Source organism: Mastomys coucha, chromosome X (assembly GCF_008632895.1).
Source record: "Mastomys coucha isolate ucsf_1 chromosome X, UCSF_Mcou_1, whole genome shotgun sequence".
NCBI lineage: Eukaryota > Metazoa > Chordata > Mammalia > Rodentia > Muridae > Mastomys > Mastomys coucha.
In genome coordinates, this window is record NC_045030.1 from 144829688 (window position 1) to 144852962 (window position 23275).

Sequence of the window (23275 nt, forward strand, 5' to 3'; positions counted from 1 at the left end):
TTGTTTGGCTATCCTCAACACGTAGCCAAGTCTTTTCCTTCATCACACATTCATTTATACTGTGTAAACTTGCCTAAAGACGAGTCATTGTGTTCATTCTTGCCTCGTGATGCCCAGCATATAAACACCCTTTGATTATTATGCTGGTTGGTTGATTGTTTCAGGCGAGCCTGGGGAGGCAGAAGTGCAGGAGGAGGATCACGATGTCACTCAGACAGAGGTGGCAGACGGGGATATCATGGATGGGGAGGCTGAAACCGACTCGGTGGTGATTGCTGGGCAGCCTGAGGTGCTCAGTTCACAAGAGATGCAGGTAGGGAGGCAGATTATTCCAACATTCTTCTGTTGCGCCACTGAACCAAACTCCCAGGTGTTGTGGGTGGGTGAGTACTTTAGATCTTGCCTTAATGCTGTCTTCAGAGGAGCACAGATATGTATGCTTAGTAGATGTTCAACAAATGTGTTTGAATTGTTTTGTTAAAGTGAAGCTGGGGGCAGAGCCAGGGTTCCATGTACTGTGTGTGAAATAGCACAGATCCCAACCAGAATATTAAAGTAAAAAACTGACCCGAAGCCTTTGGGCACAGTGTCTTTGATTTACTCTGATCATTATTGAAAGCTACTTAGCGCCATCTTATGCCATACCACCAGATCTCATTGGAGTATTAAAAACCAGTTTTCTAAGAATTTTAACGAAAGCATGGTAATTTGGTAGCAGTGGGTAAGAAATTATGCCTATAAACCTTAGCTGCTGGCTCTAAAGCGATCTGCATGTATTCCTGGACAGTCTTAAAGACTAACCTGGTATTAGTTAACCAAGATGGACCCATTTGAAAGACAGTGTGAGTGTGGAGTTTTTAAAATGGTTTCAATGCTAGCACAATGATAGACTTGTGTGCATCCATGTGTATGTTCTATTTCTCTCCAGGTTGAGAATGAACTGGAGGACCTGATAGATGAGTTGCTTGAGAGGGATGGCGGATCTGGGAACAGTACAATTATAGGTGAGAGCCCCAGAACTGAGTAAAGCCTCTTCCTTTGTCTCAGTCTCTCTTGGGAGGACCCTTTTTCTCATCATCTGCTTGCTCAGCTCTGCCTAAGGGCTCATAGCCAGCCTAGATTGCTGCTTGTCTTGATGTTGATGATCTTAACAAGCTGTCTACAGGCCTTTGACAGGTCTGAAGTGTTGCGTGTGTCGGGTGGAGGTGGGGTGACCATCAGTATAGATGATAACATCAGACACATCAAAAGAGTGTTTATTCATGGAGGCCTTAGAAGAGGCTATAGGATGAGAAAATGCTTTTCTTTCAGTTCTTCAATGAAGTCCAGGGGCTTTTTGCCTTTGTGTCTAGAAAAGGGTGGTCATTCCTTAAGGATGGCCCCTTTAAGTCTCAAATGGAAAATGACAAAGGTAAACAAACCAGCTGCCACCTCACTGTGAAGGTGTTTATGTTTTTATTTTACTGGTCAAGAAAACCAAAGGATAAATGGAAGTAGACATGTATTCTTAAAAGATACAAAGCTTTTTCACATCCATCATACTCTGTGATTGCACAATTAGTGGGATTGGCAAGACAGATGTGATCGTTCCATTTTACAGATGAGGAAACTGAGACTCAGACAGGTAAAGTGACTGGCCAAGCTCATCTAGATAGTTCACAGCAGAGAATCGAGGTATTCTCCCTCATCGGAAAAAGAAAAAGGAGGAAAAAAACAAACGTGGATATCTATTAGGTGTACATAGCTACTTAGACGCACCCAGTCTGGAAAGGGAAGTCCTCTGTTGTTCAGTGAAGGCTCTGCTCTGTAACCTTCAGTGAGCAGAAGTGGAGAGGATGAATCACAAGAGGACGTGCTGATGGATGAAGCTCCTTCCAACCTCAGCCAAGCTTCCACCTTGCAGGCCAACCGAGAAGGTGAGAGTGCCGAGGCCAGAAAGGCCTCCCTTCTTGCCCTGCACGTCTGACAGACACTACACTAGGGTTTTCCTGGAGGCAGCTGCCCACATGTGCAGAATAAGGAAGCATCTGTCTGCATGCGCTGACATACACCATCCACTTTATCCTCAGCCAGTTTTTCAAATAACGTTTTACTACTGCTTGCCCAAAGTTTGTCACTTCTTACTTGGTTCGCTTTCTTCTCACCCACCTGCTATCATCGCTCCAGATTCCCTCTTATCAACAGGATGCAGTCAGTAGCAAAATAGGACTGGAAAGGCAAGGGGGCACCGACAGACTTGGCCAAGCCCTACATCGTGGCTCCTCAAGCACCACCCTGGAGCCAGCTTCCACATTTCAGCAACCCTGCTCAGCGTGTTGATGCATTGATTGGCACTCTCAGGAAATCTGGGCTGGCTCACTAAGTCTGTACATCACCCTAGATCTGATTCTTCCTCTCTTAGAGTCAGATACCCCATCGCCTTCCCACTCAGTCTGCCGGCCTGCACAGTGGCCTGTTTTCTAGCTACTCAGTATAGTCCTCCAATGTGCTCCCTTTGTTTTAGATTCCATGAATATCCTGGACCCTGAGGATGAGGAGGAGCACACTCAGGAAGAGGACAGCAGTGGCAGTAACGAGGATGAGGATGATAGTCAGGATGAAGAGGAGGAGGAGGAGGAAGATGAGGAAGATGATCAGGTGAGGGGGGACTGTGTTTGGGTTGGTTCAGATGACCTCTTCCATGGGAGCACAGAACTACAGAAAAAACGGACAATCTGGGTTACTAGCTAGCCTCGTCGCCTCCCTCCCTCATGTGCTCATGTGGCCATGACACCAGGCTTCAGAAAACACTTACCTCCAGCAATTCTCCATCTCGTATTTTCCCTTAAGGAGGATGATGAAGGTGAAGAAGGAGATGAAGATGATGACGATGATGGTTCTGAGATGGAATTGGATGAGGATTACCCTGATATGAACGCTTCTCCCTTGGTCCGATTTGAGCGCTTTGACCGGGAGGATGATCTCATCATTGAGTTTGACAACATGTTCTCCAGTGCTAGTAAGATACAGGGGCTCAGCTGGGTTTTTACCTATTGATTCTTATACCCTTCTCTAGGGTAAGCCAAGCAGAACTAAAGCAGCCATCAATCTGATAGAGGACACCACTTCTTTTACTGTCTTAACATCCTGGGTCAAAGGATGTCTGAATCCATCTCTCTGGATAGCATACATATCCTTGCAAGAAGGAATCGGAGGAGGCTGCTCTTACTAATCTCCACCTCAGTAAACAGGGAGCTCTTAGAGCCTGGACAACTTGTTTTGCTTGATTGAAAAAAATGAGACCAAGTCTGACTACATGAGGCACCTGAATGCATACTGCAGTGACAGGGCAATCAATAATCCTTAATTTGTAACGCTGGATCTCAAGGGTTTGGATGGACATCGCTGAGCCTGGCATTAGGGAGTGGATTTTATATATTCACTGTTCATCATGGATACAACTGATCGGGAGAGAGAATGAATCTCTCCACTCGTTTTCTATCAACATCAACGTTCCCTTGTAGCGACAAGTTCTTTAGCCTCAAGCTGTCTTCTTGGGACAGGTCTTACGTCAAATCACAAGCATGATATAGCTGAAAACACTAACAGTTTTGGTCTGTTGTCTTGGCCATAACCTTTTACCTCTGAGCCTCAGTTTGTCACCTGTAAATGAAAATCATGAAGAGAAAAACAAAATGAGCAGTAGATAATTTTCAAGATATCTTCTATGATACTTATAATTTTTGTGGTTTTCATCAACCTTCCTTATATTTGAGCCTTTCTCCATTTAACAAAAATGAATGAATATCTGAGATGTGCCTACCGGTCCTTGGTACTGGGGATAAGGTGGTAAAGAAAAACAAGAGTTTTTACCCTCTATAGGAACTTAACGGTCTGTAAGGAATTATAAGAGGGCAACCATATATTAGTATGGTAATGTGCAGAGTAAAGCTATATCTAACCTAACCTGTTAGACTTTAGAAGTAACATCTTGGGCTGAGAACAAAAGAACAGGTGAGGAAAGGAAGCAGAGTCTTCTAGGCCAAGGGTCCAGCATCCGAAGTACCTAGAGGCATCACTGTGGTTGTGTTGAAAGTAGGCTGGGAAAAGGTAGGATTACATTGAGGTGGTGGCATAACCTATGGTTGTATCAGAGCCTGGATTAGGTGTGGGAATGAGGGGAAAAGGAGAAAGATCATTTCATATGAGCAAGGCCCAAGAGACATGGTTCTACACATGAACAGCCAATGGAAGAAATTTATTTTTGGCACTGATCCCTTTTGCATATTTTCCTTGCAGCAGACATTCCCCCATCCCCAGGAAATATCCCTACTACCCACCCATTGATGGTACGCCATGCAGATCACAGTTCCCTGACACTGGGCAGTGGTTCTTCCACAACTCGTCTTACCCAGGGCATCGGTCGTAGTCAAAGGACCCTAAGACAGCTCACTGCCAATACAGGCCATACCATTCATGTTCACTACCCTGGGAATCGCCAGCCTAACCCTCCTCTTATACTCCAGAGGTGAGTTTGTGTTAAACCAGAATCAATGAGAAGTTGAACTCAATGGAGCTCTTAAGAATTATAACTGAACTTTCAACATTGTCTTGACCATAATGATAAACAATTCCTCATAAATAAGGTGTGTGACCCATAGTAAATGAAACAATTTTAAAATGAAAGAGTGACTATAAGTGGCTTAAAGGTGTACAACAGGCATTAATACCTAACGTGGTGCCTGGCATATCAAAGCTTCCTAGTGGTACTTAAGTGTTCAAGGAACAAACTGTAGAATAGTAATGCCGTTCAGTCTCAAAGTTATCAAACTGGCATGCTAATAAGAATGGTAAAAGGTTTAGATGCAAGTGTAATTAAATCTACCCATAATCCTATAAGTTTAATAGATTACATGCTTGACCTCATGGTAACAGGTTTCTATGGACTTAAGTGAAAGTGGTACCTTACCATTACCCTACAGGTTGCTTGGTCCCTCTGCTGCTGCTGACATTCTTCAGCTGAGCAGCAGCCTTCCCTTACAAAGCCGAGGCCGGGCCCGCCTCCTAGTGGGCAATGATGACGTCCATATCATCGCCAGGTCTGATGACGAGCTGCTGGATGACTTTTTTCATGATCAGAGTACAGCCACTAGCCAAGCAGGCAAGTTTATGCAGTAAGAGGGAGGATAGAGTTCTTCGATTCTTGTTCAATCCTAAGAAGAGTAGTATCTTTCGTGGAGAAACTACATTTTATGTGAGCCAAAACCACTTGGTGACTTAGCCAAGGACAACAACTCTTTATTGCATCTGGGTACCTGTTAAACAGCAAAATTGTGACAGACCATGGGTTCTTTTAGGAAAATAATGCAGTTTTTAGGTCAGTCGACACTTTATAAAGCCAAGAATTGCACTTCATTTTGTTCTCCTATAGGAACCCTGTCCAGCATCCCAACAGCTCTAACCCGATGGACAGAGGAATGCAAAGTTCTTGATGCCGAGAGTATGCATGACTGTGTTTCAGGTCTGTGGCAACTTGAATATCAGGGTAGTAATGAGCCTTTCAGTGCTAGAATGAGTATGCAGAGAGTTCTTTTTGATTCTCTGGCTGTTGGATCTGCTTCTTCTCAACCTTTCCAAAGTAGCCTCTGATTTTTACCCTTTTCTTATAGTGGTTAAAGTACCCATTGTCAATCACCTGGAGTTCTTGAGAGATGAGGAGCTAGAAGAGAGAAGGGAGAAACGCAGGAAACAACTGGCTGAGGAAGAAACAAAAATAATAGATAAAGGCAAAGAAGACAAGGAGAACAGAGATCAGAGTGCTCAGGTGAGGTAACTCCAAAGGACTTAAGAGATGTACCGTTTTGTATTTATTACTGTTTTGCCATGCTCATAGTACTAAACCACTAAAAAAAAAAATCTAGAATATTACATTGAACATAAAAGATTGTTCATTTCCAGATTGATTATTCATCTGGTTTTTAGACAGAAAAAAAAGTCAAACCCAGAGGTAATTATTTCTCCACTATCTTACTGTGGAAATGTGAACCAAAATGGTTCCTTACATAATAGTCCTACTTTGTAAACTCTATCTCTAAGGCCTAAAAGTAGACCCTCTCTCAGCCCATGTTCTTGGTTCTCACTTCCATTTCACAGTGGACTTCCAGAAAATTTTCCCACCTGAAATCTATTACCATTAATGTATATTCATAAAAGTTAATAGAAACACACAAAAAAAGAATAGAAGGCTGTAGTATATCCTACTCAGCAATTAGGATATTAGGTAATTTTTTTTCTTTATTTAGTTTACATACCAATCAAAACTTCCCCTCCTGTCCTCCCAGTCCCTCCCTTTCGCATTCCCTTCCCTTATTCCCTCTCCCCCTTATCCCTTTTTCCTCGGAGAACGAGAGGCCGCCAATATATATCAACCCACCTTGGTATATCAAATTGCAGTAGGACTAGATGCATCTTCTACTGAGGCTAGATAAGGCAGCCAAAGTCAGGCAACAGACTAAGGAACAGTCTCTGCTTCTCCTGTATGAAGACCAAGCTGTATATCTGTTAGATATGTGTAGGTACTTCATCTCAGTTAGCCCCTATAGGCCCAGGTTACTTGATTCTGTAGGTTTTCTTGTATCTTTGACCTATCTGCCTCCTTATTAGGTTAATTAAAAATAAAGACATGAGGAGTTGGAGATAACCTCAGTTTCATTCCCACCTGTGTAACAGCTTAAAACTTACTCCAATTCCCTGTGATCCAACACCTTCCCTCTTTTGGTCTTAGCCTAAGCAAAACCAGGTTTAGTTCAGAGAGCTCTTACCCCAAAACAATAAGGCAAAGAAAAATACTAAAAATTACTGGGATTGGCTCAGTGCTTGCTCTATATAAGCCTAGCCCACATACTTATATGTAGTCACATACTCCTGCACATGAAAAGAAATGGGAGGAGGAGTGCGTTGAGGGTATAGCTCTGTGATAGGGCACTCTCCCAGTCTCTACAAGGTCCAGGTTTGATTCCTAACATGCTAACTAAAATTAGTGCAGACGCATTGAGGTATTTGTTTATAATAACAAGCTTGCTCTAACAAATATCTTTATATAAAACTTTGCCTTTGAAACGGTAACAGTGAATATGACTAAAAGCTAAAATGGACATTGGATTATAGTTAGGTGTTAGAATGCTTCACTGTCATGTGCATGGTTTGATCCAAAGCAATACCCCCAAAACAAAGCTAGAATGGAAAAAATAATAAATCCAAAGAAGGGAAATAGTAGATCTAAGAGTTTCCTGTCTCACAATTGTGCTTATTTCTAACGTGTTCTTTTTTTACTCTCTCATTAATCATTTCCTGCTCACTCCCATACTTTTGTCTTTATGTAACCTAGTGCATTCTTTCTAGTGTGTTGCTGGAGATAAAAACTAGGACCTCACACATGGTAAACTTTTGAACTCTCCACCTGGCCTATATCCCCAAGTCTTCTCCAAAGCTGTTGAAAATTAGTATAGTATATGTAAAGAATTGGATAATGTTTTGTATTCTGAAATGCCCACATGGCCAGGTCACTGAATTCCTGGGTAGTCTAGGTAAGGGATAATGACTCTCATATTTGACCTTTCTTGTGTGCTTATAAATGTCTCCCAATAGTCTCTCTTCTCTTTGCAGTGTACTGTATCTAAGACAAATGACTCCACTGAACAGAATGTCTCAGGTAACCTTCTCTCCCTTCCACTCTTGCTAATTAATCAGTGGATTCTTTCCAAATAGCTGGCCACATGGACTGAAGACAGACACTGGTGCTCTGTGGGATGAGGTAGTAGATTGTATAGTTTTAGGGTCATACCCCATCTTGGAGATAACTATACAGTCTACTGTCTTTCCCACGGTGGTACACTTCCCATCCAACTAGCCCTATTTAGGTTCCTGTTATGGTTATGCTGTGTTTCAGTCTGATATGTACACAGGTCATGTATCTTGTTCTTTTTCTCCACAAACTAGGCATGTACATCTTTGAGGTACATCCTTTGGTATGGCACTTGATTAGAACACCTGATGGCAGTGGTTCTCAGTTGCCAGTTCTCCATGAAAATTAACACAGGGAAGTCTAGTGTGTGTTTCAGAGCTAGATTTATTCCATTCAGAAGACTTTTATGTTTAGAAGTTATGTTCTCCTGGATCTTGGCTAACAAAATATTGTTACTAAATTGTTGGGGGTTTTTCTTACAAAACCAAAAGTAATGCCTACTTTAGTCCTTTTCATTCTTAATATAAAATCTAAGTGGTCTATGGAATCTCAAAGTTTTAAGAACATTGTCTTTAAAACTGGGGTTTTGGGGATCATAGTTTTGTGGGATATATACACACACACACACACATATATATATATATATTTATATATTACATATGTACACTTCCTATTCCTTCTAATCATCTTAACAATGGTCAGTAATCATTTTTGTCATTGGTTAATGTGGTATCATGTTTGCCTCATGTCTATTCAGAACTTCCTTCTAGAAGTATCCTTAAATAATCTTCTGCCCTTGAATTGGGAGACTTGTTTTACCAAAGCCTACATAATATTTTAAAAGCATTAAAAAGGGAATAGATGTCCCAGTGCTCTTAATCTAGCAAAAAGCTATATGAAAGGGTCTATGCTACAAGGTAAAATGGCCTTTTGCCTACTAGCCTTACTAGACACATCTGCACATGCTGGGGTGAGGTAGTAAGTTGTATTGTTGTGGGGTAGGGATTTTAGGCCCCAATAAGAAGATAACTATACAACTTACTACTTTCCCTGGTGTGCGGCATATTCACATTAAGTCTTGGCAGTGTTGACTCCATTAATAAAAAGCTGTAAATGTTGGGGACAGATGATAGAGTGAGGCAAATAATGTTAAAGGACTTGTCCATATATTAGACTATATTAACTGATTATTTTACCATTGAGTATAAACTGGACATTCTTCTACTCTTTGATTGTATGGTAACTTTATTTACTCATAATAAAATATGAATGGAAACTATAGTTTAGGAATTTTGAATAAGAAGCAAGGCATGTTGATTCATTCTTGCAATTCTAAAACTTAATAGGCATAGAGTGAGCTCGGTATGAGCCTGGGCTGTCTGAGACCTTGTCTTGTAAACAATAGCAACAATGTAAATTATGAATAAATTCTGACCATTTCTTGTTCCAAGGTAGATCAGGAAATGTAAGGCTTTCTAAGCTTTTAGTAGATTTTTCTGGGTAGCCTTGCCCTATCTATGTGGTATGCAACTGTTCCCTTCTACCTGGAACATAGAAAAGATTGTATTCTCTAGATCATCAGAGTCATATCTCTGGTGTTGAGATACAGATAGTATTGTGATTTAGCCCTTATTATGATATGCCAGCCAAGAACTGTTTCTGGGAACAGATTAATTTGAGATTTTCATGTCTTTTATTTGAATGGGTCCTTACCAGGCTGCATGTGCTGATTGGATTCTTACCATGGTCACTCGCTAAGTTCCCCTTAACCTGGAATATCATTCTTTCCAATAAAGATGGGACTCCTATGCCTGACAGCTATCCAACAACCCCCTCTTCAACGGATGCACCTACATCTGACTCCAAGGAAACACTTGGTACCCTACAACCCTCCCAGCAACAGCCAGCACTTCCACCCCCACCATCCTTAGGAGAAATTCCTCAAGAACTGCAGTCCCCTGCTGAAGAAGTGGGAAACTCTACACAGTTATTGATGCCTATAGAGTTGGAGGAATTGGGGCCCACAAGACCAAGTGGAGAAGCAGAAACAACTCAAATGGAATTGTCTCCAGCTCCCACCATAAGTGAGTAGAATGTCAACTTTAAAGGGCATAAAAAGAAAAGAATTGCTATCTTTGTAACTTTTCTCTGCTTTCTCAGTTTAAAGAATTAGGAGCTCAAAATCCTCAGTTTACACTCCAGTTTTCTTAGTTGAAGCTGAGATTTCTTCTTTGTGTCCTCAGTTAATTATTGTTGTATATCTTAATGATAGTATTAGGCATGCCACCATTTATCTGGGCAATACTCATTTCTGAACTATCATGTCAGGTTTGTTTTTTAACTTCTTTGAAAATAATTTTTCAGAGTTGACGGTGCCTTCATTCATAAACTGATATTCTATATCATTCAGTTTTCCTGTCATTATTCACATACCTACTGCTCATTTATTAAAAATGGTGAATCAAAATTCTCAACAAAATATTTTTAACAAGGCATATTGAAACTGACTTCACTATACCATAATTTCTATGCTATAGCCTGGAGAGATTTTTTTTTTTTTTTAAGATGCCAGCTTTTTTTGTTTTTGTTTCCTGTTGCTGTGATACAATAATCTGACAAGTTATTTTAAGGGAAGAAGGGTTTATTTTGACTCAGAGTTCCAGGTTATATTCTGTCATAGTAGGGAGAGTCACAGTAGAAACTTTGTGAGAGCTAGTCACATCACTATTGCATAAAACGATGAATACATGCATGCTTCTCAGTGCCCCTTCTCCACTTAAACAGCCCAGGGTTGCTGGGCGTGCTACCACCCACGGTGGTAATTCCCAAAAGATGTTTTCAGACGCCCATGTCCTAGGTAATATTTGGTAGAACAAACATGTAGTACATAGAAACATCTTAAGGAATTTAAAGGGCAGTTGAGATGGAAGAGTGGGCAATAGATAATCAAGTGGTGATATAGATGAGTGAAAAGTTTGTCCTAACTGTTGCAAAAGGAAACAAACCTACCAAAGAAAGACTTTGCCTGTTATATAACCTTAATTCAAAGCAGCCATCTAATTTCTCACTCTTACTTCCTTCTAGCCTCTCTTTCCCCAGAGAGAGCTGAAGATTCAGATGCATTAACAGCTGTCAGCAGTCAGCTGGAAGGTTCTCCCATGGACACCAGCAGCCTGGCTTCCTGTACATTAGAAGAGGCTGTGGGTGACACTCCAGCAGCTGGCAGTTCTGAGCAGCCCACAGCAGGTAGCTCCACTCCTGGGGATGCCCCAACAAATGCGGCAGAAGTGCAAGGCAGACCTGATGTGTCAAGAGAATCCACTCAGCCACCTGAGGACAGGTAAGTTCTATACAGCCAAGAGGAGCCTAGGAATGCATTAGAGGTTATTTCAAGCTAAACTCATACTTGTTCACTATCAGGCATTCTTGTTGCACTGTGATCAATGTGTTGTATCTGAGAAGTGGGTATTAGGAATATTTTTGTTGTTTGTGTTTGCATTTTATGGGAAAACCGTATAAAGGACAACATGAGAATGATTTCTTTCCTTTAGCTCTCCCCCTGCATCCTCTGAGAGTTCTTCCACCAGAGATTCTGCCGTGGCCATCTCTGGAGCAGATTCTCGTGGAATTCTAGAAGAGCCACTACCTTCAACAAGCAGTGAAGAAGAAGATCCCCTTGCTGGTAAGTCCATGTGTGCTATAATGATAGAGTTTCTGTTTCCAAAAACTCTTTGCTTGGACAGACATACCCTCCAAACACTTTCCTTCGGGTATGTGTGTGAGTTGGGGTGGGAGTTGTTGAAAGTAGACTAGCAATAAGAGGATGCAGGTGTTGCATAATAGAATGAGTTCAGGCTTAGAGTTTAGCCTTAGCTCACTCATACTCTCCATCTGTACCATTTTCTACCTTTATAAAATAGGACCATTATTTAATATCTCTAGTCCTCATTGACAGACACTGTTAGTCAGCTTTCCATTGCTGAATCAAAAAGAATGGATTATCTTAGCTCACAGTTATGGAGTTTTCCGTCTTTGGTCAGTTGTTTCTTGGTCTCTGTAGTAAGACACTACTATATAATGGTGGCCACACACGATCTACATGAAAGAATCTTTATAAAGTTTGACTGACAAGTGTATACCACTAATGAACTATTTGAATTTATTTGAGCTGTTGAACTATTGAAGCTTAGGAAGATGGGTTGTGGCTCTTTTCCACATCTTTGCAAGCAATGGAAACAGAAAAGGCTGATTTTCTCAACCCATGATTTGTGTTTCTCTTCTTTGAGTACCTTTAAACATCCATGAAATTTAAGTCCCTGTACATCTTACATCTCTTTAGGTATTAGTCTCCCTGAAGGTGTGGATCCCTCCTTTCTGGCTGCTCTCCCCGATGATATCCGTCGGGAAGTCCTACAGAACCAGCTGGGCATACGGCCACCAACCCGAAGTGCTCCCTCCACAAATAGCTCAGCTCCTGCAGTAGTGGGGAACCCTGGTGTGACCGAAGTGAGCCCTGAGTTCCTGGCTGCCCTACCTCCAGCCATTCAAGAGGAAGTATGTGAACAGGAACATGGTGAGAACAGACTTAGCTTGAAAAGGGCTATACTCTATTGATTTATTTTCTTCTATAGGTGCTAGCACAGCAGAGAGCTGAACAGCAGCGACGGGAACTGGCTCAGAATGCCAGCTCAGACACCCCCATGGACCCTGTGACCTTCATTCAGACTTTGCCCTCGGATCTGCGCCGTAGTGTCCTAGAGGACATGGAAGACAGTGTGTTAGCTGTGATGCCACCTGATATTGCAGCTGAAGCTCAAGCTCTAAGGCGAGAACAAGAAGCCCGGCAGCGGCAGCTCATGCATGAGCGTCTTTTTGGACACAGCAGTACTTCTGCACTCTCTGCCATTCTCCGAAGCCCAGGTACAGAGAGAGACAAGTGGGAGGGCTCTGGAATATCTTGGCCTTGTTTTTTAGTTAGCCTCCTTTTACCACCTGTTATGTTGTTTCAACCCAGTTTACTCCTCACTTCACCAAAGTCAGTTTCCTTTTTCTTTTCTTTTAGCTTTTACCAGTCGCCTGAGTGGCAACCGTGGGGTCCAGTATACTCGCCTTGCTGTACAGAGGGGTGGCACCTTCCAGATGGGGAGTAGCAGCAGCCATAATAGGTACCCTTGTCTTTTTTTTTTTTTTTTAACCTTACTATATATACTACCTTCTGAGTCCCTTAATTTTATAAGTAGAGAAGCTAAAAGGCACCCTGGATGACCATTCTGGGCTACGTTCCTTGAAATGAGTAGATAGGTAAAATCCGTTTAAATTCCCTTGTTTTCAAAGTGCCACAGCTTTGGCTAGGCTTAGCGGAAAGACTCAACGGCAGGCTAGTGGCGGATACTGGTTATGGTTTTAACAAAATAGAAAGTGGGAGCCTACTTGGCCTTAGGACTGCAACAGATATGCTACAGAAATAGGGTGGGAGTTACTTATTGATTAACTAGGATGAAGCACAGGAGATTTAACAATTGTAGAAGAGATCAGTCCTTATAAAAGAATGGCAGTCCCTTAATCTAGAGAAGGCAAAAACAAGCGGTATGGGTCATAGACCTTAGATTTTTATCTCTTGGTAAATGATAAAAATATGAATCTCTGCTCACTTCTCAGTGGTCATGTAATAAAGAGCAAATTATCTGATTGGTTTGAGCCTCTCACTCATAATCTCAATAATGATGTACAGTATCCTTCAGGGGAAGAAGTTGTAAAGTACCTGGTATATGATAGATACACAAGAGAGTTGTTGCTGTGGATTGTTTTGTCTTCTTTTACAGTCTCCCTGGGATTATCCCACTCGTTCTTCTCTCGTGTACCTCATATACTGATCCTAGTCCTTTAGCTAATGTTACCCAGAAACCATGCTCTGTTTCCAGGCCTTCTGGCAGTAATGTGGACACACTTCTCCGCCTCCGAGGACGACTCCTTCTAGACCATGAAGCCCTGTCTTGCCTCTTGGTCCTACTTTTTGTGGATGAGCCAAAGCTCAATACTAGCCGTCTACACCGAGTACTGAGAAATCTCTGCTATCATGCCCAGACCCGCCACTGGGTCATCCGCAGCCTCCTGTCCATTTTGCAGCGCAGCAGTGAGAGTGAGTTGTGCATTGAGACACCTAAGCTCTCCACAAGTGAAGAAAGGGGCAAGAAGTCAAGCAAGAGCTGTGCATCAAGCAGCCATGAGAACCGTCCCTTGGATCTGCTCCACAAGATGGAGTCCAAAAGTTCCAATCAGCTATCCTGGCTCTCAGTATCAATGGATGCTGCTTTAGGCTGTAGGACTAACATATTCCAGATTCAACGTTCTGGAGGGCGTAAACATACAGAGAAGCATGCAAGCAGTGGTTCCACTGTCCACATCCACCCCCAGGCTGCTCCTGTTGTCTGCAGACATGTTTTGGATACACTCATTCAGTTGGCCAAGGTGAGGAGCTTGAAGGAATCCTTGACCCCATGGCTTTCTGGGCATCAACACGTTGGGTGAGATTTGGACATTAAAGGGCTAACAATCACTTTGTTTTTTTTTATTTTTATATTGTGCCATTTGCTGTTTCTGAGAAATTGTCCAATAAATAACTTCGTGGAGTTTTATCTTTGTTCTTTACAATTTTTAATGTACTATCTCGGTCATCAAAACAACTGTTTGCACTCTATATGATTCTTGTTTTACAGATAAAGAAGCTGAGATTCAGAACACTTTGTTGTTTGACTAGAAAGTGACAAACTCAGTATTGAATAATAAACAGTGCTACTATGTATTGGGGGCCCAACTGTACTAGGCACCAGGCAAAATGTATTACCACATTTACTACCAACAACTTTGCCAGGCTGTGTTTTTCTCCTTGTTTCATAAGTGCAGAGAGACAAAAGATGTAGAAAAGATTGATAATCTTGTCTTGCTTCAGAGTCCTTATTTCTTCAGGCTGCTTCACCATCTACTGGATAAAAGTCATATAATCCATCTGTCTTGTGTTACCAGAGCTCTTAAAGAAAAGGAAGAGTCTGAGAAGCAATTATATTTTCCTGTCAGGCTTATCCTTTCCAGAGACTCCTTAGATGGAACCTATTCTTCTTTTCCCTGCAGGTGTTTCCCAGCCACTTTACACAGCAGCGGACCAAAGAAACAAACTGTGAGAGTGATCGGGAACGGAGCAGTAAGCAGGCCTGCAGCCCATGCTCCTCACAGTCCTCCAGCAGTGGCATCTGTACAGACTTCTGGGACTTATTGGTAAAACTGGACAACATGAATGTTAGCCGAAAAGGCAAGAACTCCGTGAAGTCAGTACCAGTGAGCGCTGGTGGTGAAGGGGAAACTTCTCCACACAGCCTTGAAGCCTCTCCACTGGGGCAGCTCATGAACATGTTGTCACATCCAGTCATCCGTCGGAGTTCTCTCTTAACTGAGAAACTCCTGAGACTCCTCTCTCTCATCTCAATTGCTCTCCCAGAAAACAAAGTATCGGAAGTGCAAACTAACTCTAGCAACAGTGGTTCCTCCACTGCTGCCACCTCAAACACATCTACTACTACCACCACCACCACCACTACTGCCACTGCCCCCACACCCACACCCCCAGCTGCAACTACCCCTGTCACTTCTGCTCCAGCTCTGGTTGCTGCCACAGCTATTTCCACCATTACTGTAGCTGCTTCTACCACAGTGACTACCCCCACAACTGCCACCACTACTGTTTCAAGTAAGTGTTTCAAGTCAGAGCTATGGGGTGTGTTCTTTGGTTCCCACCTTACTCTCACTTCCCAATCCAGATAGTCTTCTCTAAATGATAATTATTGTGAGAACAGGATGTGTTTATTCTTACCCTGTTTTCTCTTTATCCCATTCCCCATACCACCACCTTCCATGTGTATGGTGTATGCACTTGAACACATTAGTATAAAGCCAGACCTCTGGCTCTACCAAAAGGGGTGGGGTTAAATCCTAAGATTTCCAGACTATACAATAATAGCCTGAATGAATGCAGTGTGATTTAAGGTAACAGATCATCTCAGGAAGTAGAGAAAATAAGCCAAGTAGCAGATACGAATTCTCTGCAGGTATAGGTTTTAAAGAATAAGTTGTGGGACATAATAGGGGAGCAATTTAGAGAAATACATACTTAGGATTTTTGGTAACCTTACAAGGCATAGTTAAGAATATTGCTACCATGGTATGTATAACATCCTAAGTTCAATTCCCAGCACACAAAAAAGATTTGGCCTTGATAGATAGATTGTCATTTTCTCTGCTTTGCCATTTTGAAGCCCTGTACAGTACAGCACTTCTAGGCTTATGACAGTCACAGAACTTTAATATGTTCTGTTTCCTCAAAGCTTCCACTACTAAAGGCAGCAAATCTCCAGCAAAGGTTGGTGAAGGAGGCAGCAGTGGTATAGACTTGAAAATGGTGTCCTCTGGCCTCACTGAAAACCAGCTACAGCTCTCTGTGGAGGTGAGTCTAATTAAGCTCTTTATACCTTCTGAAGCTGAAGGAAGGGGGTAAACATTTCAGTTCTCAGGTTAGGGCTTTTATTACCTCTCCTATATTTTACCTAGGTGTTGACATCCCACTCTTGTTCTGAAGAAGGCTTGGAAGATGCAGCCAATGTGTTACTGCAGCTCTCTCGTGGGGACTCTGGGACCCGAGACACTGTTCTTAAGCTGCTACTGAATGGAGCCCGCCATCTGGGTTATACCCTCTGTAAACAGATAGGTAATAATAATACTAAAGCATTCTATTCTGTCTTCTTATAAGACATACACTCAATTAGACCATGCTCCTAAAGCGCAGTTCTTGTTTTCAAAACATCTGTGGATTGTTTGAGAACAAGGTTGTCTGGCTTTCTCATCACCAACAACGACTATATAGCTGGTCATCTGTGCTTAGTGAAGGAGTAGGGGAATAATATTCATGAGAAAAGACCTACTTTTCTCTCCCTATTAAGTGTCTATAAGAGCCCCATGATGAAGTTGCAATAACAGCTTTTCTCGTCTTAAAGATATACCTACACTATGATCAGGTTCAGGAGTTATACTCAGAATAATGGCCTCCTTTGTATAATTTTAAGTATGTAAAAGTTCTGGCACTTGAAAATTGTCCATGATTATCTCATAGTCCAATAGCATCCTTTGAGGGAGGATAAGAATACCATAAAACCTGAGTAAATTTTAAGAGCTATATAGGACTTAGATCATGATCTGTCTCCAGAAAAGGACCTTTTTATTCTCTATACCAAACTACATTTTGTGTAGATTCAATAAGACAGTCCAATGAATTGGTAGTCCCCAAGTGGTTGGTCCATAGAAGAAACAAACCAAATAGCAAAATTTTCTGTTCACTTACATTTCCAGCAAAGATATCCAGGTAAGGTTCAGCTTTCTGCTTTAAGGAAATCTGACCACATGAATCCTCTGCCTACTCAGGTACCCTACTCGCTGAACTACGGGAATACAATCTGGAACAGCAGCGGCGAGCCCAATGCGAGACCCTCTCTCCTGATGGCCTACCTGAGGAGCAGCCACAGACCACCAAACTGAAAGGCAAAATGCAGAGCAGGTAAGTATGGGCTAGAATCTGGAACATTTGAAGTGACTTTGGCTGGTTTTCCTCTTCTGTGTTTTTTCTTTTCTATAACATACTTGACCTGGTGTCTTTAAAAACTTCTCCAATGGCTAATACTGTCTTTAAGGTTATTTTCTCTAGTTAATACCAGAATCCCTCCTTGCTCTCTGAGTATTTATACTTTGATGTCAGTATGCATAAGCCACCTCTACACTGTACAGGTTTGACATGGCTGAAAATGTGGTAATTGTGGCATCTCAGAAGCGACCCTTGGGTGGCCGGGAGCTCCAACTGCCTTCTATGTCCATGTTGACATCCAAGACATCTACCCAGAAGTTCTTCTTGAGGGTACTACAGGTCATCATCCAGCTGCGGGATGACACACGACGAGCTAACAAGAAAGCCAAACAGACAGGCAGGCTAGGTATAAAACTAGAGTGTCTAATTGAGGGTGGTGGTGGTGGTGGTGATGGTAATGCTGCTGCTACTTGGTTTGGGGGGTGGATCCAGAGTCCCTGGAGAAGCTGGGCTAAAATGTCCTGTTTTGTTTCTATTTGACCTTTCCAAAAAAGAACACCACCACCCCTTTTTTAAAGTATCAAATGTTGATGGCTATATTGTATAACCCATTCAGTTATCTACCTGAGAATGAATAGATCAAGTTACAATCGAGGGGTAATTGAAATCTGGCAAAGAAATGGGGAGACCAGCATTTCTCTGAGAAAGACTTTACAAGTGTGCTTTCTGCCTCCTTAAAACACTCCTAACTAAAATATTAGCCATGTTCTCATACCTTGGCTTCTGTATCATAGAACACTCTACATGCCACCATTCATTTGTCTGGCAATCCCCTGCTCTTCTCTACCCTGGGACTTGATTATGAGGATACAAAACTGCCTGAACTAAAACTCAAATTCAACAAGATGCCCTATGGCATCCATGAAGAAAGGAAAGAATTTGGGGCATTCCTACTTCCTACATTTTATATCATGCTTTCCCCTTCTCCCTCTTTCTCCCAGGTCCCTCCGGTTTAGGCTCAGCTAGCAGCATCCAGGCAGCTGTTCGGCAGCTGGAGGCTGAGGCTGATGCCATTATACAAATGGTACGTGAGGGTCAAAGGGCGCGGAGACAACAACAAGCAGCAACGGTTAGCATGATGCCTGTGGCCCCTCATTCATTTCTCTACCCTCCTTCCTGCACCATGTCATCAGTGGGGGTTCATTGCCCATTCCTTGTATGCTTTTGCATTGTGTTTGCTAAATGAATGCCTCTAGACAACAAAGTTACTTTCTGTTGATGTTTCTCTTACTGTTCATTGATTGTTTTACTGGTTTGTATTGATATTTGGTTGAATTTAAAGCTTGGCCATCATACCCCACTCCTGGCTGTCCAGTTAGTAGTGTTTTGCAAATTGTCTTATGCTCAGTGCCTGGGTTCTGAAGGGATATAGAGTTAAAAAAAAATTTAGTGTCGTGAAATAATGTAGAAACAACTCAAAAGTCCCCTGAGCTTGGTATACATTATATATGGCCACTATTCCACCCTGGCCTTTAATCTCAGCACTCAGGACAGAGGCAAGGTGAGTTCAAGGCCAGCTTGGTCTACATAGTGAGTTTCAGGACCAGAGAAACCCTGTCTCAAAAAATATAGTGTATTGCCTATCACACCGGACATAGTATAAGATTTGGGGGGGGGAATTACTCCAGCAGCCGTAGAAAGAGAAAATAAAGGGCTGCTATTCTGGGGTATTTTTTTTTCTGCTCGGTCTCCTGTCCTACCTGATTAAGACATAGCTTAAATACCCCACCTATGGGAGATTAATACTGAGTTCAGTTTGAACAAATAATTATAGCCAACAGGCCTACATTCTGCCTACCTTAAGAGTATGTACACAAATAAAACCTGGTCCAGAAAAACCTATAATTTTTGTCTATATTCAGAGCACCAGTGTAGGGGTAGAGTGGGATCTGAGTGGGAATTGTGTGGGAAGCAGCTTATAGAGAATGCAGTCATCCAGAAGTTCTTGGGGAAACCTGCAGGGTTATAGTGAAAAAGAAGCATGCATGTCATTCTTTTCACCTAGATCACCAGATAGGAAAAAATATCTTCAAAGCTCAATATGTGAGACTTTCAGGGGGCCAACCTCTAGTCCTGGAGAAAAGCAGAGTTGCACCTTTTATGTGACCTTTTCTCCTTTTATCCAGTCGGAGTCTTCTAACCAGTCAGAGACATCTGTCCGGAGAGAGGAATCACCCATGGATGTGGACCAGCCATCTCCCGGTGCTCAAGATACTCAGACCATTGGTCAGTACTACTGCTGCTTGTAAAAAAAAAAGTTCTAATGGATCTATTAATGTTCACAAGATTATAAATGTAAAGTCAGCTTGGACAGCATAGGGAGAACCTATCTTTAAAGTAGCAGATTGGGGCCTGGCAAGACGAGTCAGTGAGTAAAGGGTATTTGTACTTGCCACCAAGCCTTGACAACCTAAATTTGAGCCCTAGAACCCACATGGTCAAAGGGCTAATGACCATGACTACTACTACTAATGACCACAAGTTTTACTCCAAGATGTGCCCTATGTGTTTGTGCTAAATAAATACGTAAAGCTGAGGCAAGATTGAGTTGCTCATATACCAAGCCTGCAGCTACATAGTAAAACTCTATCAGTTTTAAACAATTTTAAAACTATTTTTAGTTAAAGCAGGGATATGCACAGTTGTTACAATTAAATAATTGAATTTGTGTAATACTTAACCAAGTACCTAGCACATAGTAAATGTGGTGGTTTCAATAACTTGCATACAGAATATTTTTGATGCCCTTTAAACATACTACTTTAAATTTAAACATACTACTTTAAAATAGTGTTCTCATAGGACACCCAGTTTTGAAATGCTTTATTGAATCATCTGGGCTTTGGGGGGTAAATATTACTCCCATGTTCTTTATCCATCTTTTACCCAAGGTCACACAATCTCTAAGTGCCACAGCCAGAACTCAAACCTAGAGTTTGACAGAGCCTTGAAGAATAGTTAGGATTTAGTTAGAGGATGAAAGCGAAGGTCAGGAAAAAGCCTAAACAATCAGGGATCCTACGGGGTTCTGGTGTAGAGAAGGGAGGTGGGGAAAGGGCTAGTGAGGAAACAGTTGCTTCTCTTTTACCTAGAAGATACAACTAGTCTTGCTACTTGGCTATTAAGCAGTTGCAAATAAACTTCCAGAGAGGAACAAGGAAAAAATACCAACCAATGGAGGCTCTGAAGAGGTGTCTGTCTTGCTTCTTAAGGACTTTAAGAGGCATGAGACTTTCATTTAAAATTATTGAGTCAAAATAACTATTTTGTATCCTAGCCTTATCTCTAGAAAAAGAAAGTATGGAGAAGGCAACCTGATTGCAAAGGCAGAATTTATCAGAATTTAATGAAAATAATGTTCCAAAATATAATTGAACTAGAAGACAACTTTCCAAAGTTCTATCATAGCATATTGCCCATAACTTAAACAAGTGGTTCCTTCTCGGGTAAGGAGGCATGGCAAGACTATACAATATATGGCCTTTGAAAAGAGACTAGTATATTTGAGGAGTTGAATTTGTTATTTAATTTACCTTCTAGATGTTGTTCAATGAGTAATAATACTGTGCTTTTGGTCTGGGAAAAACTCTCAAATAAGAGAAACACTCTGAAAGTTTCTGACTGTCCTTTGTGTATCTAGTAATCTCAGATGGAACACCACAGGGGGAGAAGGAGAAAGAGGAAAGACCACCTGAATTACCCCTGCTCAGTGAGCAACTGTGCCTAGATGAACTGTGGGACATGCTAGGGGAATGTTTAAAAGAACTGGAGGAATCTCATGACCAGCATGCAGTATTAGGTGAGTTGCTCTCTGAGGTTACAGATTCCCCACTCCCCTTGGTCTGCTTTTAGACACTTTCTGTTGGGTAGTGGTGGTGGTGATTATCTTGTTTTTTCAGTCTAAGTTTGTTGAACTCCCTCTGTGTGTCTGTAACAAGAATTCAAAAGAATCGCCCCTCTCTTGGTAACTCTGGTACTTGATATTTGTCTCTATAATTAATTCCCTGCTTTGCTTTTCTGACTTCCTCTTTGGATTTGTATTACTCTGCAAGTTTTCATTATCCGTGTTTTATATTTGTGATGTGGTTATAAGAAAGTGGATGTTTTATATGTTAAACTTTGTAAAGTGTCACTTTGCTGTCATTGCAATCCTCTAGTGCTACAGCCTGCTGTCGAGGCCTTCTTTTTGGTCCATGCCACAGAGCGGGAAAGCAAGCCACCTGTCCGAGATACCCGTGAGAGCCAGCTGGCACACATCAAGGATGAGCCTCCTCCACTCTCCCCCGCCCCCTTAACCCCAGCCACTCCATCCTCCCTTGACCCATTCTTCTCCAGGGAGCCCTCATCTATGCACATCTCCTCAAGCCTGCCCCCTGACACACAGAAGTTCCTTCGCTTTGCAGGTACATGGAACTCTTAGACCCATAGATTTTATTCCTATCTAATTAAGCAAAATTAGAGTTTTGCACACACTCTCTGCAAAAAATAGATCTAGTTAATTCTAGTTCTGCTATAGAAGTTTTTATATTCTTGCATTCCAAAGGATTTGGATTTTATTGTAAAGCCAGGTGTTATAAATGCCCATTCATTCCTTAGGAGTGGTCCCTGCCTTTAGCTAATTCTTGATTAAGGCCCCTAAAACAAAAGCAAGTTGGTTGCTGTTGGTTAATGTTTTGTAGATTCTTAGGACCTATAATATACTGATTCCTGCTGTCATCTTTTCTCTCAGAGACTCACCGCACTGTGTTAAACCAGATACTACGGCAATCTACCACCCATCTTGCTGATGGGCCTTTTGCTGTTTTAGTAGATTACATTCGTGTCCTCGACTTTGATGTCAAGCGCAAGTATGTACCCTGCTCCTGGGATGTGTTGGGGTGAAGAACTATATAAGTGATACCTGTGTCACCTTAGAGAAAAATAAAAAGCTATAGTTGTTCTTGGGGTTATAAGGGTTTCTTGGTGGTACTACATTTCTAAAGTCCCATCTCATCCTTTAGAGTCATAGTGATGGTACAGTCAAAATGAGGCTCAAGATTCCTTGTCATCTCTACTCCTTCCTATACATATAAATGTGCTTCCTTGATTGTTACAGAAATCCAATATAATTGTCTCTCTGATCCCTTATTCAGTAGAAATAGGAAAATTTTGAATTCATAATAAATGATCTAGCCCAGCTGCTATAGACTTTCTGGGTGTGTAGGGTTAAAAGATCAAAGGGAGCATGTTACTGTGAGTTTTCCTTCTGAACAGACAGATGTGTTTGCTTTGCCACCCCCAATCCTACTTTCCCTTCCTTTTCTACATCCTAAGATATTTCCGCCAAGAGCTGGAACGTTTGGACGAAGGGCTCCGGAAAGAAGACATGGCGGTGCATGTCCGCCGTGACCATGTATTTGAAGACTCCTATCGTGAGCTGCATCGCAAATCTCCTGAAGAAATGAAGAATCGATTGTAAGAACACAGGAGAAAAAAACCAGCTAAGATGATTCAGGGCTATATAGTAGCAGTGACCTAATCTGGCCTCAAGTTTAGGGAAGTGGTTACAAAACTCCCAATAGCATTCTGGCTTAGATAATGTTAATTGAGCTTCCTGCATTTGGACTTAGACTGCTGGTGTCTTTTTGGCTGACTTAGTCACCAAGTTTTAGGCAGATAAGGATGTTTTTAATGCCTTTGCAATTCAAGCATATATATATATATATATATATATATATATATATATATATATATATATATATATATATATATATATGCTAGGAATAGAAATTTGCCTGCAAGCCGGACGATGGTGGCACATGCTTTTAATCCCAGCACTTGGGAGGCAGAGGCAGGCAGATTTCTGAGTTCCAGGACAGCCAGGGATACAC

General features: G+C 41.8%; 1 protein-coding gene across 25 annotated transcripts in view; it reads left to right on the top strand.

Annotated features, from left to right (window-relative positions):
* Positions 1-23275, top strand: part of Huwe1 (HECT, UBA and WWE domain containing E3 ubiquitin protein ligase 1) — a 200895-nt gene that overhangs the window by 172252 nt on the left and 5368 nt on the right. For 16 of the 25 annotated variants that reach the window (XM_031369185.1, XM_031369177.1, XM_031369166.1 and 13 more), the window contains 28 exons: positions 165-313; positions 929-1004; positions 1818-1916; positions 2504-2637; positions 2830-2998; positions 4279-4507; positions 4962-5140; positions 5411-5500; positions 5649-5803; positions 7627-7690; positions 9520-9807; positions 10808-11063; positions 11275-11405; positions 12063-12277; positions 12355-12643; positions 12786-12888; positions 13645-14191; positions 14852-15464; positions 16099-16217; positions 16322-16478; positions 17189-17321; positions 17549-17751; positions 18347-18474; positions 19532-19631; positions 21046-21204; positions 21563-21808; positions 22135-22252; positions 22719-22859. In XM_031369185.1, coding sequence (XP_031225045.1) covers positions 165-313; positions 929-1004; positions 1818-1916; positions 2504-2637; positions 2830-2998; positions 4279-4507; positions 4962-5140; positions 5411-5500; positions 5649-5803; positions 7627-7690; positions 9520-9807; positions 10808-11063; positions 11275-11405; positions 12063-12277; positions 12355-12643; positions 12786-12888; positions 13645-14191; positions 14852-15464; positions 16099-16217; positions 16322-16478; positions 17189-17321; positions 17549-17751; positions 18347-18474; positions 19532-19631; positions 21046-21204; positions 21563-21808; positions 22135-22252; positions 22719-22859 — 5290 coding nt within the window. The remainder of the gene's footprint in view (positions 1-164; positions 314-928; positions 1005-1817; positions 1917-2503; positions 2638-2829; positions 2999-4278; positions 4508-4961; positions 5141-5410; positions 5501-5648; positions 5804-7626; positions 7691-9519; positions 9808-10807; positions 11064-11274; positions 11406-12062; positions 12278-12354; positions 12644-12785; positions 12889-13644; positions 14192-14851; positions 15465-16098; positions 16218-16321; positions 16479-17188; positions 17322-17548; positions 17752-18346; positions 18475-19531; positions 19632-21045; positions 21205-21562; positions 21809-22134; positions 22253-22718; positions 22860-23275) is intronic. The other 9 variants (XM_031369223.1, XM_031369337.1, XM_031369302.1 and 6 more) reach the window with 6 other exon arrangements.